The sequence below is a fragment of the Perca flavescens genome, chromosome 3, assembly GCF_004354835.1.
Source record: "Perca flavescens isolate YP-PL-M2 chromosome 3, PFLA_1.0, whole genome shotgun sequence".
Lineage (NCBI taxonomy): Eukaryota > Metazoa > Chordata > Actinopteri > Perciformes > Percidae > Perca > Perca flavescens.
This window is the reverse complement of record NC_041333.1, coordinates 33,956,254-33,974,156: the sequence shown is the minus strand read 5'-3', so window position 1 is coordinate 33,974,156 and position 17,903 is coordinate 33,956,254. Positions and strand designations below refer to the sequence as shown.

Here is a 17,903-nt window from a genome sequence, read left to right as displayed (position 1 = left end):
TCACCCAGAATGGCGAGGACCTGTATTTGGACCGGAATGGCACGGTTCCGGCGCGTTGCCCTCTCTACTGGACCCAATTCAGTAGGCCTACATAGATCCAAGAGCGCAGCTATATTTCTATTACAGCTACATTAGGGAATCGTCATGGTCCCTGAAGTCTCTTTTTCTCCTGATTCTTCCATTGCTGTCCTCCTGCAGGGCCAGCAGTGCCATCATGCAGCATTACGCACGGGTTCACCGCAGGAATTTAACAATTTGTGATTGTTAACACCTTGCTAAAATCACAGCAACAACTAGTGGTATCCCCCACCCCGAGATACAATTTGAAATAGAAATGTAATAAGCAAACACACTTTTCTTCATGCAGGGTTTGTTATAAACAGTATTACATTTTAGACCGATAACAAGGACATAGCGTAACGATTGCGCGAGAGCTTAACGGCTGTATTTCCAGACTTTGACATTTGATGATATATGCACAGTTTTAAAGACATATATTTAGTTATATACACTGTGTTCTGGCATTATCTAATGCTAGGGTATTTGATGCTATCCTGTATTCCATGCAGTCGGGCCATCTCCTCCTCCTGCGCTCCGTAGCGGACAACGGCCCTCATTTATCAACCTAACGTAGAAACCAGCGCAGATATGAGCGCAGAAATCTTCTTACGACAGGCTTCACGTGGGATCCATGAAAAATTCGTATCACACCAATCCGAGCGTAAGAATGGTCGTACATTGATAAATGCGGCGGCTGGAAACAATCGTCATTTAAATATCACGCCCCAATATATTCTGGGTTTTGAGGCCTCGCCCCTACAATTTACGACATGGCTAGACGTAATCCGGCTGAGAAGCGGAACTTTTCAGAGGTGGAGATTGAAACCCTGATATCTCAGGTTCATTTGCACTAACGTGTGGACTATTTGGCAGCCTGAAAACTGGTATTAAAGGCTGTAGAAAGAATGCGGGATGAAAAGAGATCACTGATGCGGTCAACAGTGTTGCCGTAGTAAATCGGACTCCATCTGAAGTTTAGCCTATTTAATTTATACATCCTTGACACATTTTCTATAGTCCTAATAGTAATATACAGGCTTATATTGCAATCTATTAGGCCTACATGTAGGTGTACCTATAATTAAATAAACACACGGTAGCGGAGTTTATGCAGTGTCTTTTATTTTACTCGTGTTCGTCGGAACGAGGCAAAAGCTGAGGGAGAGCGCGTGTCCTCCTTGAAGAACTTGAAGAATAAATAAAAATTGTGTGCATTGTCATGTTTCCTGTATTGAATATCATTGCCAAACATAACACTATAGGCTACCTTTTAAAAGTGAAGAATAATATCCTGTCTCCTTCATATAGCCCTCAGTTGGGGCTGTTCTGGACACTGCTCTCTGGGCATCTGCCATTGCTGATACATGATCAACTGATGACTTCTCCTTCTCCTGTTAAACTGATTATATGCTGCACCGCAAGTCCACACTGACTCGAAAACTTGCGTACACGAGTTCAGACCAGACGTAAGATTTGATCGCAGCCTACGCTCACGTCCAAATTGATAAATGCCGAGCTTTGCGTAGGAATCGTCGTACGCCCGTCGTACGCCTGTTTTAGGTCGTACGCACGTTTCATAAATGAGGGCCATTCTCCCGTCAAGTTTGTTTTTTATAAATCACAACCTTTGCGTGGGAAGTGGCGTACGCACGTTTTCAGCCCCGTTTTGTGCGTACGCCAAGTTTATAAACGTTTATAAATGAGACCAGGGGTCTCATTTTATTGTGCGTACGTCCCCCCCATTTTGTGCGTACGCCACGACTTCAGGGACCATGACGATGACTGGCTCATATGCCGATTTAAATTCCCTAATATAGCTGTAACAGTAATATAGCTGCGCTCTTGGATCTATGTACTGAATTGGGTCCAGTAGAGAGGGCAAAGCGCCGGAACCGTGCCATCCCGGTCCAAATACAGGTCCTCGCCACTCTGGGTGAAACCGGCTTTCAGAGGGAAATGTCTGACAGCTAAGTGTTTTTTTAAATAAATATTATATATAATCTTCAGCTTCATCACTAAGGCTTGTTTGGATATAATATATAGTTCTGTTAAATCTTATATAGGTCTGGTATATCAAAACTGTCCCCGAGTGCCGTAATGCCTGCTGTTTTGGAAGATTTTATTAATAAAGGTAGTCTATAGATCCGGTTTCCATACTCTGTGCGACAACAGGAAATTATAATTCAATTGGCAGCAATTCCCGAGCGTCGGCTTTTCGGGTTATAGTAAGGATCCTACGCACAGTTTTATAAATGAGACCGCTGATCATTTAACCCTGAACGTTGAGTCCAGGGTGAGAGTGTTTACGAGAGTGGTACGCACGTTTCATAAATGAGGGCCAATGTATTCTTCATCCTGTGGGCAGCGGTAATGGGTAATGCGCATGGGAGCGTTTAATCATAGAAGAAGAAGCAGAAGAGTCTGCGTCGGCGCATCAATGCAGTCTGTGTTGTGTTTTTACAAACACTAAAGTTATAAATGACAATATAAAAACAGCAAAAGTGACATACAAAGAAGAGGAGCGGCTGCTACACGTTTTACAAAAATGAAGTGAGTGTTTCTACTAAAACAGAGAAGAAAAAACGGTCCTTGTAGACAAATGTGGATTGTTTGTGCTAGCTTGGTCTCGCATTGCCAGAGCTAGCTGTCTCCACAGCGCTGTGGAGCGCTAGCTTGATTGCATCAAGTATTACATTAACGTCTCCTAACGTTGCAGCTGACAACATTTAGCTAAGGAAACAGTACGCATGATATTGACACCTGCGTTTTATTCAGGTCATCCTCTTAAAGCCAGTGTTTGTGTAGTAAATTAGCTAGCTGTGAGTTATCGCTCCAGCGTCACTTTAGCTTAGCTTGGCTAGTTGTATCTGCTATGTGCTGCATTCATGTGGTGTTGGAATAATCGGAAAACTGACCACCGCAGTGGCAGTTCACATTAATGCCTCCTTAAGTCGTAACAGCAACTCGAAAAGTCGGCAAAAAAAATGTACTACACAACTTTCCGCTTTGGCAGTAACATGACGGACAACATTACATGTCAGAGTAATGGCGAAACACTTTATATTAGGCTATTATAAGTAGTATTATAAGTATACTTATAAGTATTCAATGTACTTTTTTTGCTCATAAGTAATTTGTAATATGGTATTAGGTTGTAACCGTTAGTTGTTGCCCACATAGAGTGACCTATATTGGTTAGAAGGGGTATTTATTACACGGAATGTACTGAGGCAGCAACAAGTTTGCGACAGAATCGTAATTTAGAGCTTCAAACTGGAAATAAATACTGGAAACGGCTTTTGATGAAACGCTCTGAGCAATACAATATAACACATCTTCTTTGTAGCGTCCATATTTTTTTTTTCCCACATTACGACTTAGAGCCTCATGAACACACCGAGGTCGGAAGAACGACTTTCCAAATTGGGAAAAGGACTATCTGAGGAGCACCTGAATGCAGCATAGTATCGTTTCGGTGCTTTTACACACAGATGATGAGAGGCAGACTGTCTGAATATGCAGCATGTGAGGAGTCCGTTACTATTGTTTTTATTCCAGGCTCAACATCGAGGGTCTGCTGGTGTATTTCCCATATGACTACATATATCCTGAGCAGTACTCCTATATGCTGGAGCTGAAGAGGACTCTGGATGCCAAGGTGGGTGGTCTTTACGTGTCTCTCAGTTGATTCTACAGTAGGGCTGCTCGATTAAGTTCAATATTAGAATCATATTACGATTTACTTTTGGAAAGATGTTTCATTTATTGAACTTAAAACAACAGTGAAAGAATTAAACAAATCAGACGTGAAAACACCTTGAACTGTGAAATTTACCTTAATATTTTTCCCATTTGAACTTTTTGAATTTCCCTTCACAACATAAGACAAAATAAAAGTTTACTTGCAAAATGTAATGTGCAAAATAATAGTTTTGTTCTTGATTCCATTGTTTTTGTCATTGATAGGAGCCGATTAATTGCACAGCCCATATTCTACCGGATACAGTAAATTCAGTGGAGTTATAAGCAGTGTTTTAGCTGGGGAGGCGAGTGCATTAAACACACATAAGAAAACACAATAAATTGTCAAACTTAAGATAGCATGTACAGTGTACACATACTGTCCTAACACATACTCTAGTTCCAGTCTCTCTATCAGAGGAAATAGTGATTGGTTCACATTTTTTCCCCTCTGTCTTAAAAGTGCAAACATGCCCCCGAATGTATTTTTAATTAATGAACTATTGGTAGCTGTAATTATTAATCCTCTATACTGGACTCGTTACTTTCTAAATCAAGCATGAATCTTCCAAAGTTAGTCTTTCCTACAAAATCCCCTCTTGTGTTACTGTGTTGTATTGTGTTTACTACTCCAGAGAAACAAAGAGAATTTTGTTCTAAAAAAAAAAAAAAACAAGACACAGTTTACAGAGTTTGTCTCTTAGCCGCTGATTAAACACGAGTCAAGGGGGGAGTTCATACTGTTTTCAGTTTTTGTTTTCTACTCCATCAAAGAGAGGACAGCTACATTTTGTGTGTGTGTGTGTTAGTTTGTCATCCCATGCTGTTTATGTTCAGGGTCATGGAGTCCTGGAGATGCCATCAGGAACAGGGAAGACCATCTCTCTGCTGTCTCTCATCATTGCCTACCAAAAGGTGGGTTTATTATCTCATGCTCCACTGTGGCTTAGGAACGGCCAATGCCACATGTGTACCGTATCAGGGCTACCAGTAACTATTATTTTCATAGTTGGTTGTTGTTTTCCAAAAACCAAAGATGACTATATAATAATATTCACATTTAGAAATTGGAATTCTGAGATTTCTTTTTTAAATGACTCCAACTGATTATCAAAATAGTCAGCAATTTATTTAACAGTTGACAACTAATGGAATAATTGATTAATCTTTGCAGCTCTACACACTAATATATTAGTTTCTCTCTCTCTCTCTCTCTCTCTCTCTCTCTCTCTCTCTCTCTCTCTCAGGCCTTCCCTTTGGAAGTGACCAAGCTAATATACTGCTCCAGAACAGTTCCCGAGATCGAGAAGGTGAGTTAAAGTCAAATAAACTCAGCACAAAGTAAAAAGTGTAATTCAGAGGACATAGAGGTTTAATCCTAGCAACAACTATTCATCATGTCTAACTTTCCCTACTGCCCAGAATTCACATTCTCAACGAAGAAGAGAAGAAAGAAGAAACACATTTAAAACCGCATTGAAAAGATGCTTTACAAAAATCTGAACTTTTGTCGTATATTTCATCCGCTTTCTGATCAGGTCGTGGAGGAGCTGAGGAAGTTGATGGAGTTTTATTCCAAGCAAACTGGAGAGAGCAACAACTTCCTGGCTCTGGCTCTTTCCTCCAGAAAAAACCTCTGCATCCACCCGGAGGTACAAACAGCTGCTGCACAGGACAAATCAGGACCTTGCATACAACACGGGCAGAGCATGAACACACACTAACATACACGTTTAAAGCTGACAGAAATTTGTCTTTTAGAAACAGAATTAAGCTTTCTGTTCTTTGTGTCTGATATGTCTTAACGCTTAAATGAATGCTTCGTCTGCTTCTCTCCAGGTGAGCGCTCTGCGCTTCGGTAAGGAGGTTGATGGGAAGTGCCACAGTCTGACGGCATCGTACATTCGCGCACAACGCCACAGCGACCCCGACATGCCTGTATGTCGCTTCTATGAGGTAAGAAGTCCCCGAAATCCATCCAGTTCAGACCAGCTTATACTTTTCAAGTGGAAGTAGGTTGAGGGAAAGTTTGTGTACAAACATTATAAATGACTGCACCCCATTACAAAATAATATCACTCATTACCTTGATACCTAACAATATACTAAGTGTCGTAAGAGTGTACTAACACACTTAAAAATAGGGCTGGACGATTGATCAAAAATGTATCGACATTGAAATTCTGAAGCTGTCATCTACGTATTTTTCCCATGACTATCATTTTGATAATTTATTTCTGTTGATAGGCCTACTTTCTGCTTAAAAACATTCAACCACATGTGTATGGTCCGAAATTAACACTCGCCAGTCGCCAAATGCGGGGGTGGACCGACACGCACACAAACACTGGCGCACACACCAGACACAGCCACTACCTTCTGTTTACTGATAGCTAGCGTTTAACTCAGGCTAATTAATTAGCTGGTAAGTGGTGATTTTTGGCAGCCAGCCTTCCAAAAGAAAGCACAATGAAATTAAATGTTAACCGATCATTAACCGTTGACCGACAAGCAGGAAACGGAGTCTCTGTTCACCGTTCGGGAGCCTCTGACACACTTTCTGCACTGTGTCTGCAGACTAGTGATGGGCAAACGAAGCCTTGTGAAGCCTCGGAAGCTTCTTCCTGATTGTATTGCAAAATGATCCAAAGCATCGAAGACAAAACAGTGACATCCGGTGGTCAGCAAAAATGACAGCGGCTATCAACTCGACACAGCCAAACAAAGCTTATAATATGAACATAGGAGAGACAGAATGGACACATGCATATGGCAAGACTTGACTGAACTTGAATTAAATGACATGAACATGACACAACGGAAATTAAAAATATAAAGCTTATGTTTGAATATAACCTAATATAATAATATAAACTACTGTGATCCGGATTTGAATCTAAGTATGTTTAATTAGGCTAAATATGAATTCAATAAACTGCAGCAACAATGCCACCTTCTACAGCTACGTAACATTACGTACAGGTGTAATTCTAATTCTAGGTCTAATTTCCATTAATAGGCTTATCAAATAAATTGCAAGCCACACTCAAACCCTGCGATGTTCGGGCTGTTGGTAAACACGCATCGACATGAATTCAGCAAACCCTTCTGGAGTTTCAGTGACGTTCGAAGCTTCGGACTTCTCCAGCGCCTCCACCTGCAGGTTGTCAGCTGTGTGTCTGCCTGGTGTACTCTCACATGTCCGATTTTTAACTCGCCGGTCAGCTGCGGGCCGCCGATCCCCGCGGAGCTCAGTCCGGGCAGCGGCATTTGGTTGTCCAGCAACCCACAAACAGTGACTTTGCTCCGGCCACAGAGCCCCGCGGGCTGCTGATATCTCTGTGCCCGAGTAGCAGTGCTTCGACTGTAGCCTACTTCCACCCAATATAGTCCCAAGTCAATATCTGCCTAGGAAATTGTCTAGTCTTAATCTGCATTGCTAGTTTTACTCGTTGTGAATACACAGGCCACAAGAAGTAATTAGGTTTGGTTTTGTTGTTATTGGGGTCACTTTTACTCAAAACATGCTAATGGCAACAAAGGATTCCATTAATTACGGCCAGAGTTGATGTGATTCATCCTGTGTTGTTGTCAGCGTTAATGTTTGTGCTCGTATCTGTCTGCTGCTCTTGTCACGACGCCCCCTGTCTTTCTGGTTTGTGTCTGTAGGAGTTTGATGCAGTCGGACGACAGGTGCCTCTTCCTGCTGGCGTCTACAACCTCGACGACCTGAAGGAATTTGGCAGGAGGAAAGGCTGGTGTCCTTATTATCTGGCACGCTACTCTGTACGTTACACTACAGACTTCTGCAAGCATGAAACATGTAGCGTGGTTTGGAAAAAAAGCTTTCTTTGTATTTTGGGAAAGCCATTACTGGATGGATTTATGGTAGTAGTATAGTTTAAAACAAAGGCCGATATTTTTCAGTGATTGTTTTATTAATTGAAAACTTGTATTCTGCACATTAGAGGTGCTCATAGTTAGAAACCTTACAATAAAGTATACAATGTTTCTCATCAAGAGGAATTGTTTGTTGATGGCTGTTACTCTTTACTGAGAAATGTAATAATATAAAAAAAAAGGTTGGTGTTGTATCTCTTATTTTGTCCCGTTTTCTTTCTCCTGTCTTTATTTCCTATCAGATCCTGCATGCCAACATTGTTGTGTACAGCTACCACTACCTGCTGGACCCCAAGATAGCTGACCTGGTGTCCAAAGAGCTGGCCAAGAATTCTGTAGTGGTGTTTGATGAGGCTCATAATATAGGTGAGGAGATGAACTGAGTGTTGTATAAAGATTTAGTGCAACCAACCAAGGCAAAAACGTGCAAATAGAAGCTGGGCTTTTTGCCTATGGAAGTGCTTGGCCCCGGTTCTCTGAATCCTTTGGTACCTTCAAGTACCAGTAGGTGAGGCAGCTCGCAGTCTAACAATAATGAAAACCTAATAATTTTGTCATCTTACTAGAGTTAAAGATAACTCATGGAAAAGCTCTTCACATCTTCTTGTCTTTTCATCCTAAACCTCTCTGTCTCCTGTCTCCTCAGACAATGTGTGCATCGACTCCATGAGTGTGAACATCACCAGGCGAACACTTGACCGCTGCCATACCAATGTGGACACTCTTCAGAGCACCATAGAAAAGTAAGAGGCTGGCAAAGGTCCGTAGCAAATGGACTGAAACGTTGAACTCATTGAGTGCATCTCAGTTCCCTTAATTCATCTAGGTTTCCTTTACTGGTGTCATTTCTCCACATCTTAGTCCCCCAAGGAAACTAGTGCTGCAACGATTAGTCAACAAATCGATTAGTCGATCTATAGAAAAGTATGGTAACGCTTTACTTGAAGGTATCTACATAAGAGTTACATGACAGGGTCATGAACACATGAACCCTAACTGTGTTTTAACCCAAACCTAACCCTAACCATAACTTGTCATGACAAAAACCGAATGACACTTAATAAAAGAAGCGTTATGTCATAAACGTTTATGACTTGTTTATGTTTATGACCCGTTCATGATTGTGTCATGTCACTCTTATTTAGATACTTTCAAGTAAAGTGTAACCAAAAGTATGAACTATTTTGATGAATTTTTCATAAAAAATTGCAGAAATGCTGTTTTCAGCATCTCGAATATGACGATTCCCTGCTCTTTTCTGTGTATCATATTAAACTAAACCCAGGCACATGGTTGTTCTTTAGAAGCACATGTGACTGAATTTCACCAATTATTTAAATTCTGCCTGTAATACTGTACGTGTTAAAAATAGAAATGACCGGTCATAAAAAGGAAAATCATTCTGATTAAAAAAAATTATGAAGGTTATTATTTTCCACATTGTTAATCAGACCTTTTTTGGGTAATAATCCACTGCAGTTCAATTTAAACCCTATCCTTGATAAGTAAGGAATGGTTGAATTGGGATGGGCCCGTTATTTCTGCGTGGTGTGCATCAACTTCCTGATGTCATCTCTGCTCCGTCTCCCCTGCTGTCTGATAGGATAAAGGAGACAGACGCTGCTAAACTGAAGATGGAGTACAGGCGATTGGTGGAGGGACTGAAGGAAGCTAATGTTGCCAGGGAAACGGACGTCTACCTTGCAAATCCAGTTTTACCAGATGAAATTCTGAAAGGTACGACCGTCACATCATCATGTTTTTGGTTTTATTCCTTAGAGTTTAGAGGGATGATTCAGATTAAAACCCAAAACTAGCTGACATAGCTGTTTTCTGCTCCCTTTCCCTCAGAGGCGGTCCCTGGCAATATTCGCACAGCAGAGCACTTTGTTGGTTTCTTGAAACGTTTCCTGGAGTATCTGAAGTCCCGTCTGAGGGTCCAACATGTCGTACAGGAGAGCGCGCCGCAGTTCCTCAAAGACATCTTCGACAAAGTCTGCATCGACCGCAAGCCTCTCAGGTCAGCGTCTGCTACACTCGGTTTGCATTTCTCTGTTAATTGAGCATTTTCATACTTTCACAGTACTTATATAGCACTGTGACTTGATTTATCATGAAAAAAACAAATTGAAATCTTACTTTTTACAAAATAAGTCTCCAACCTTTTTTTTATAACCTAGACAAACTCTCCAGACAAACATAAGTTTTAAACAGCGATGTGATCATGTAGTCACTTACTTTCTTGCTCTTTCACTTTCTCAGTCTCTTCCTCAGTTGCTTAATCACTTCTTTGCTTTCTTGTTCCCTCATTTTTCTTAGCAGCTTCCTCAGACCCTTATTTAGACCTTTTTCTCTCCATAATCTTGTATCCATCCCTCTGTGTCTCTTCAGGTTTTGTGCAGAGCGGTTACAGTCGCTACTACGAACTCTGGAGATTGCTGACATCGCAGACTTCTCAGCTGTTACTCTCATCTCTAACTTTGCTACCCTGGTCAGCACCTACAGCCAAGGTACTAAAACACTTCTGTACATCTTTAAGTACTGAAACCAGACACTTATCAAATATATTGTTAGACACTATAGTTGCAGTAAGATGTATGGTAGAAGTAAGATTTAGATTATTAGGTTTTGTGATGTTGTTTTTAAGTTAAACTTAAAACGGTTTTGAAATCCTTATTTTAACTAAAATAAGTGTTTTCTCTCTGTCTCTCTCTGTCTGAAGGTTTCACAATAATCATTGAGCCCTTTGAAGACAGAACTCCAACCATTGCCAACCCTGTGCTGCACTTCAGGTGGGGTAGAATCAATGCTACTAATAGGTGTTTGTAGCATAATAAGCATTTAAAATGTGAATTAAAAAAATGTATCTACATGTAACAACACCACTTAAATGTAGTTCTCAAGATGAGTGGTTGTTGATCAGAACCAACCTCCATTCTTCTTCTGAACCAGGGGATGAGATTCCAGGTTTTCCCATTTTAGGACAAAAACTTTCTGCCATCGGCAGACTTAAATTTGGAGCTGTTCAACAACTGAGAACTGCCTCTGTGAGCAGCTGACCAATGTTTCAAGATATTTTAGCTATAAAGATGAGAAGCCTCATTCTGAAGTTCATTAAGTTTGATTATTTTTAACACTATTTTTTCACAATTATAACCTTTTATTGTTATCTCCACCAAGGAGGTTATTTCTTTTTGTTGGCAGAACCCATTACACACACATTATTTTTCACTTTAGTTAACATAGCCATTCAAGGCATTGTGCTACATTTAAGTGGTGTCGGAATAATTGGAAAAAATTGTTCCCGAATGGGAAGATTCCGGTGAATGCCCCCTCAAGTGGTAACATTAACATTGTGAGATAGGGCATGCTTAGACTTGACTATTAGACATTTCTATTGGATCTAAGCTCTATTTTGTTGATAACAGTTGATTACATGTTCCAGGAGATCAAACGTGAGACCATGCAGGACTGAATCTGTGTGATATGAACAGTGAAACGCCAGGTTATGACTGTTCTGATCTTTGTCTGTCTTTCTATCTCTTTCAGCTGTATGGATCCGTCTATTGCCATCAAACCTGTTTTTCAAAGATTTCAGTCGGTCATTATCACCTCGGGGGTAAGTTAGTCACCAGTCTGTCTCTTTCTTCTTGGCTCAGTTTTCAGTGCTGTAATTAACAAGAAGTGTTTGTTTTAAGTGTTAAAGTATCACAGTTGGTAGCAAATTACCATTTTTATTCACACCGGTGGCCTGAATATTATATCTTTTGACGTGCAGTGATAACTGAATTCCTGCTCTCATTTTGACTCTCCTGTCCTTCTGTTTAACAACTTCAGACTCTCTCTCCGCTGGACATCTATCCCCGTATCCTCGACTTCCGCCCTGTTACCATGGCATCCTTCACCATGACGCTGGCACGGACATGCCTCTGTCCTCTGGTGTGTAACTACCCTCAGACACACACGTTCAAAAACACACTCACTCTGGTGGATTACAAGAGAAATTATGGAACTAGTCGAGGACTCAAATTGACAAATCGTGTCAAAAACTGCATTCTTGACAAAGTTCAAACCCTTTATTGCATAAAATAAATTCATATTATATTTCTATTATTAATTGAATTATTGTTGAAGTTTTTTTATGTTTCTTCCTCTGTTTTGTTTTTAACATAGATTGTTGGCAGGGGAAATGATCAGGTGGCCCTGAGCTCAAAGTTTGAGACCAGAGAAGACTTTGGTTAGTAGAAATGTCTGTCATTCTTTATTGTCCTAAAGGCAGTATCACATCATCATACAAACATACAAATAAAATGTTTTTGGGTGAAAAGTGCAACTAAGACATGCAAATACACACATTTCTCTTTCAGAACATAATATCCAAAAACTGTTCTAAAAACAAAACTTATTAGTCTTTGTTGAAATATAATGACATTGTTTTTTTTTTTTTTTTTGTTCCTAGCTGTGATTCGTAATTATGGCAACCTACTTCTAGAGATGTCAGCGATCGTTCCTGATGGCATTGTGGCATTCTTCACCAGCTATGTCTACATGGAGAATATAGTGGCGTCTTGGTATGAACAGGTCAGTGTGTTGAGACGCACACACACACACACACACACACACACACACACACACACACACACACACCTGGGAGAACATGGATCCTAATTTAGCTTCGCCCTTTATTATAACGATAATAATCATTGAAAGAGAATAGTATTTGTGTCAGCAAGCATTTTGTACAAGTTCTTCTATTCTTAAAGCAGAATAGAGCATTATCTCTTTGTAAATAAAAGGAAGTGCAGTTTCCTTATGTGTGTTTTTGTACATGTTTTGTTTGCAGGGTATCCTGGAGAATATCCAGAGAAACAAGCTGATCTTCATTGAGACTCCGGATGCTGCTGAGACTAGCATGGCCCTGGAGAAATACCAGGAGGTCAGAGACACCTGTCATCTTAAAGTATTATTTTTATAAAAATAAAATAAAAAAAGTCACAAATCCCTGTAGTTTACAGCTGCCAAGGTGCTAAACGAAGGTCAAGTTGGTAAAGACGGATAACACAATGCCTGTGATTGTTCCATTTAGCTTCAGCAGTGCTGTAAAGGAATAAAAGCAAACTCGAAAAAAAACCCCGATATTTTATCTTTCTGTTGTCGTGGTGGTTTGCAGACCTTTGACCTCTGACCTTTCGCTGTCTGTCTCCTCTTCAGGCATGTGAGAATGGCAGAGGAGCGATCCTCCTGTCTGTGGCCAGGGGAAAGGTGTCTGAAGGAATAGATTTTGGTATGCAACAGATTTCTTTATGGTTATATACTATGTAAAGATTTAGTAAACCTAAAAAGTAAGCCTTATATTGGGTGTACAGTATGTTCTGTTGTTCACCATAATAACTTTGAATCTTGTTCTGTTCAGTGCATCATTTTGGGCGGGCCGTCATCATGTTTGGAGTGCCTTATGTTTACACGCAGAGCCGCATCCTAAAGGTCAGAACTATCTATGTCTGCATCTGAAATCAGTCATTCTTATTAAATTCACAGTTTATTTTTTGAGTGCCTGAACTGTGTGTAAAATTTCCTCTATAACATAGGGGGGGAAAAAAGGTTAATGGCTTATACACTACTTTTTGACAACGATACCACAATTTGAGAAAAGTACCGATGTGCAACTCTCCACCTGTCAATAACACAAAGTGATGATGATGATTAAATTAAGTTTTTAATCAAGAGTTGGAAATCTCAATTTGCTGCTCACTACAGAACAAACTATTTAGCGTAGGGAATAGTGAACAAGGGAGTGATTTTTGGACAGAGCCCATATCTTTGTTTCACCTAACCACAGGACTGGTCAGTGTTAAACAAAGTCAAGTCAGTTTATTTATAGAGCACATTTAAAAACAACAAATGGTGATGAAATACACCAAACGCACTGGCACCATACACTCATTAGCTTGAACTAGATCAGCCCGATGTATCAGCCCATTAATAAGGATGAGGGTATCTCTCAGTATAACGCATTACAGTTCTATTGTACCACAAACGACACCCTCCAAAATTACCATTAAGTGGAATCTACAAACGGATTACTCTCTAAAACTGTTTTTCGAGGGAGGATTTTTTCACAGGGCTGTTAGTTTTAGCTTAGTGTTTACCTAATAATAAACTGGCAATTGAGTGTATATTTAATTATTTTCAGGTCCTGAAAAACTTGGAAACATAATTTAAGTGATGATTCACCAGTTACAAAATATATAATATGGTTAATTGTCATGTTGATTTCATTTTATTTACTGATCTCATTTAACCTGTGATAACTTGTATAAGGATTTGTTTTAGCAAAAATATTCATGTTGTCAGAAAAAGGAACAAGGCCAGATGTTCGTGTGTCCTATTCCTCATTCTGACTGTTCAGTTTTATGGTCCTCTCTCTGTTCATAGCTTGACAATATTTCTTCCTCACTGACTCGGATGTTTCAGGCTCGTCTGGAGTACCTTCGGGATCAGTTCCAGATCAGAGAGAATGACTTTCTGACGTTTGATGCCATGCGTCACGCAGCCCAGTGTGTGGGCAGAGCCATCCGAGGAAAGACCGACTACGGACTCATGATCTTCGCCGACAAGGTGTGGGATGTTTCTGCCCACTCTACATTTTGTCCTATGACCCTGCTTGTCGTACATGCCTATAAACACATTCTTAGCATCATTTTGCTTCACATTCACGGCTGACATTAAGATTCTTCTAATTTGAAGCCTTTAAAGCAGTCGGCGGTTTATTACCCTCAAGTGAAGATTGATCAGTATGTGATGACTGCTTTTCCCATTCGCAGCGTTATGCCCGAGCAGACAAACGGGGGAAGCTTCCTCGCTGGATACAGGAACACATCAATGATGGCAGTCTGAACCTCACCGTGGACGAGGCCGTCCAGCTGTCCAAGCACTTCCTGCGGCAGATGGCTCAGCCTTTCAGACAGGTACGACTCGCACAAGTGGAAAATCTGCGCTTCAAATTAAGCATGTAGCAGCTTCTTACTTTACCCTATTCAAGTTTAAGTCACTTAGAGCTGCGTAGTGAACAGCATGATCAACCAGAGGTCCTCAGCAGTGTCATTTAGCAAGACACTGAAATTTGTTGATTACTATACTTAACTTTTTGTTCCCATAATTCTTACCTGTCTCGAATCTAATAATCTCTTTCCCCAGGAGGACCAGTTGGGTCTGTCTCTGTTGACTCTGGAGCAGCTGGAGTCAGAGGAGATGTTGCAAAAAAATCGCCAAGATCGCTCATCAGACCTGAAGTATATGTACTGTTAACGCCCATGATGGGGTCAGCACCCGTTAACAATGATGTGCCGAATGGCAGATGCAACTTTAATTAAATGAAAAAGATTTTGTGTGCTAGATGTACAGTACAGGGTTTACCACATCAGAACAGTTTAGATATGTCAGAGTTGGTTGATCACTAAACAAACCATGACAAGTATTTGAAACACATGTTGGCTCAGCTCTGGTGGTTACAATAATGATTTCTGATTGGATAATTGTCAGTCGGTGTGTAGTAATTACACAGAAAAGACACAGGCTGTCAGTATTTCAGGTCACCCACTGAGTGTACAGAGTATTGTCACCGCCGCTGTCACCCACACCCTCTACGTAGTGCTGCGTTTCTCCACTCTCTGTATGGGAAGACATCACATCGGATTCAAACACATTTAGTCAGATTGTAACTGATTTTGCAGTTTTATGGAGATGGTCCTAACATTTTGTGTATTCAGTAGTACAGAAATAATTAATCCTTTCAAAAAACACATCACTTTTCATACCAAAAATGGTCAATGCATGTTGCATGCATGCAGATGTGTTAAAAAATAAGTTCATCAGTGGGTCAACATGTTGCATTAATTACAGAAACGTTATTCCATCTGTGGGTGTAACATTGGTCCATATAGCGTCTGTCATACAGACTACTGTACATGAATACTGTATGCACATTTTATACTGAATGTGAATATTTGTGTATGTTTTTCAACCAATTTGGAATATAAATATTTGTATTTAACACTTGACTTGTTTTTTTTCTTAGGAAAGTGTTTTAATCATCAGAACATTTTGTCTAGGGCAAACACAGTAACTATTCAAGCAGAAAATGAAAGCCCTTAAATTAAAGAAATACTTGTCAAACCGTAAAAGACATGAAACAAACAATATTTCCATGCAAACCACACAATCTGAGAATATAAAACACTCACTAAAAAAAGCTTTAATCTTCTTGTAATTTATTTTGCAAATATAAAATACAAACATTCATATTTTCCAGAATAAACACCGCATCAGGAGATATGTATATAGTCCACTGTCTAAATCCCATTTTATATGTAACATTCTCACAAGTGATTTATTAATAGATTAATGCAGCCCTTATCGAACAGCAGTGACAACTTCATCACAGCAGATGTACAGCAGTAGTTCTCCATCATGGGAAAATAGGATTTACAGTATTACGTTTGAAAGAAAAAGGAACAAAATGGAAGTTGAGTTTTGTGGAATGAAATCCATTATGAACAGGTGTTAACATCATTTTCAGGAAGCCAAGATTTCCTAGCAGCTCTCCTTTATTTGCGTCTGTATCTTGCTTTAAAAAATTCTGAGGATTAAGTGAACATTTAAAATGATAGTTTTTGAAGGCTTAACATAAAAAGGAAGAAGCTATTGATATTTTGTTAACGCAGTGTTGTAGTTGTGTCACCAAATCTCCAGTTTGAATTTAAGGTTCAAGTGATTCTTGCTATAACAAATTATAAACAGCACAAAGCAATCTACGTGTCACATTAAAAGCTAGTTTTCTATTTATAGTAGTGAGTTGCAGTAAGTTGTGGATTTCAGGCATTTCAGTGAATAAGCATAGATGAAATAGACATACTTAAGTAGGCCACCTGTGCCTCAAAATAGTTCTTCAGCCATGCTACGGTAAGCTACCTTTACCACTCTGGGGCAGATAGACTGCCCTCTAGCTGCTAGATGTTCCGACTGTCTTCACACACTAGCGTTGTATGTGTGTCTTTTTGGCTTGTGTAAGCTTTTTTGCTGAAACATTTTGAACTAAGGGAGCGTTCAGACCAAAGAAATCGATCCAGCGAGTCACTGTAGGGTTGTGCGGTGGTGGGTTACTTAACTTACTTCCTGTTGTGTTGTTTAAACCCCCCAATTTAGCATAAGCAGACTTTTGTCTACTTTAACTTTACTCAACTATATTTCCAACCGCACTTGAAGGCAGCTTCAATTCACGACGAAATAGAGACAAGAGAGGGGGCGACTGGGTTATTTTGTTTGGAAACCATTCAGCTATTAGACAAACTCCTGGGCAGTGAAGTGCTCGTGTTTAGTTTGTAACGTTCTTGTGGCAGCGACGGAGACAGTGATGTTTACTTACGGACCTCACACCACCTCAAAACGAACTGCAAAGTCTATTCGCCATGTACATACTTGCGTTTTACCACCTGATGGTATGTGAACGCAGCTTTACACAGACGCTCATTTGCTTAAATTTATTTTACCTACAAATTTGCCTCTTTGTGTACAGTTGTGCTGTGACGTTTGTCTTTCACAGGGTCGCAAAAGAGTGGCTATGAGTAAATGCTACAGGTCTGTCAAGTCCAAGTGAGTCGCTTTACTTCAATCCTAGGCCAGCTGAAAGTTACCAACATTGGCTCAGGCACACAACAATAACTTTGGGTATCCACATAGATTTAGGGCTGCAGCTAACGATTATTTTCATAGTCGATTAATCTGTTGAATATTTTCTCGATTAATCGTAGTTGTTTGGTCTATAAAATGTCAGAACATGGTGAAAAATGTGGATCAGTGTTTCCCAAAAAGCCCAACATGATGTCCTCAAATGTCTTGTTTTGTCCACAACTCAAAGATTTTTGGTTAACTGTTACAGAGGAGTGAAGAAACTAAAACATATTCACATTTAAGAAGCTGGAATCAGAGAATTTTTTACTTTTGTCTTGAAAAAATGACTCAAACCGACTAATCGATTATCAAAATAGTTGCCGATTAATATAAAGTTCACAACTAATCGATTAATCTTTGCAGCTCTACATAGATTTAAACTATTTTCTGAATAGACTTAAAAAATGTGCAATGCAACAAATGCATAATTGCTGAATATTGAAATGTGTACTTTAGGGATGTTAACATTCAAG

General features: G+C 39.9%; 1 protein-coding gene across 1 annotated transcript; it reads left to right on the top strand.

The window, feature by feature from the left end:
* Positions 1-2,281: 2,281 nt before the first annotated feature.
* ercc2 (excision repair cross-complementation group 2) lies at positions 2,282-15,754 on the top strand. Its single transcript, XM_028573796.1, is given in 24 exon segments — positions 2,282-2,610; positions 3,619-3,718; positions 4,639-4,716; positions 5,049-5,111; positions 5,340-5,453; positions 5,641-5,757; positions 7,471-7,587; positions 7,944-8,067; positions 8,348-8,444; positions 9,305-9,438; positions 9,553-9,721; positions 10,093-10,211; positions 10,424-10,493; positions 11,251-11,320; positions 11,539-11,640; positions 11,875-11,938; positions 12,161-12,282; positions 12,545-12,637; positions 12,913-12,985; positions 13,115-13,185; positions 14,176-14,319; positions 14,526-14,669; positions 14,899-14,961; positions 14,963-15,754. Coding segments are annotated over 24 exon segments (2,283 nt in total). The 5' UTR covers positions 2,282-2,605; the 3' UTR covers positions 14,993-15,754.
* The last annotated feature ends 2,149 nt before the right edge of the window (positions 15,755-17,903 follow it).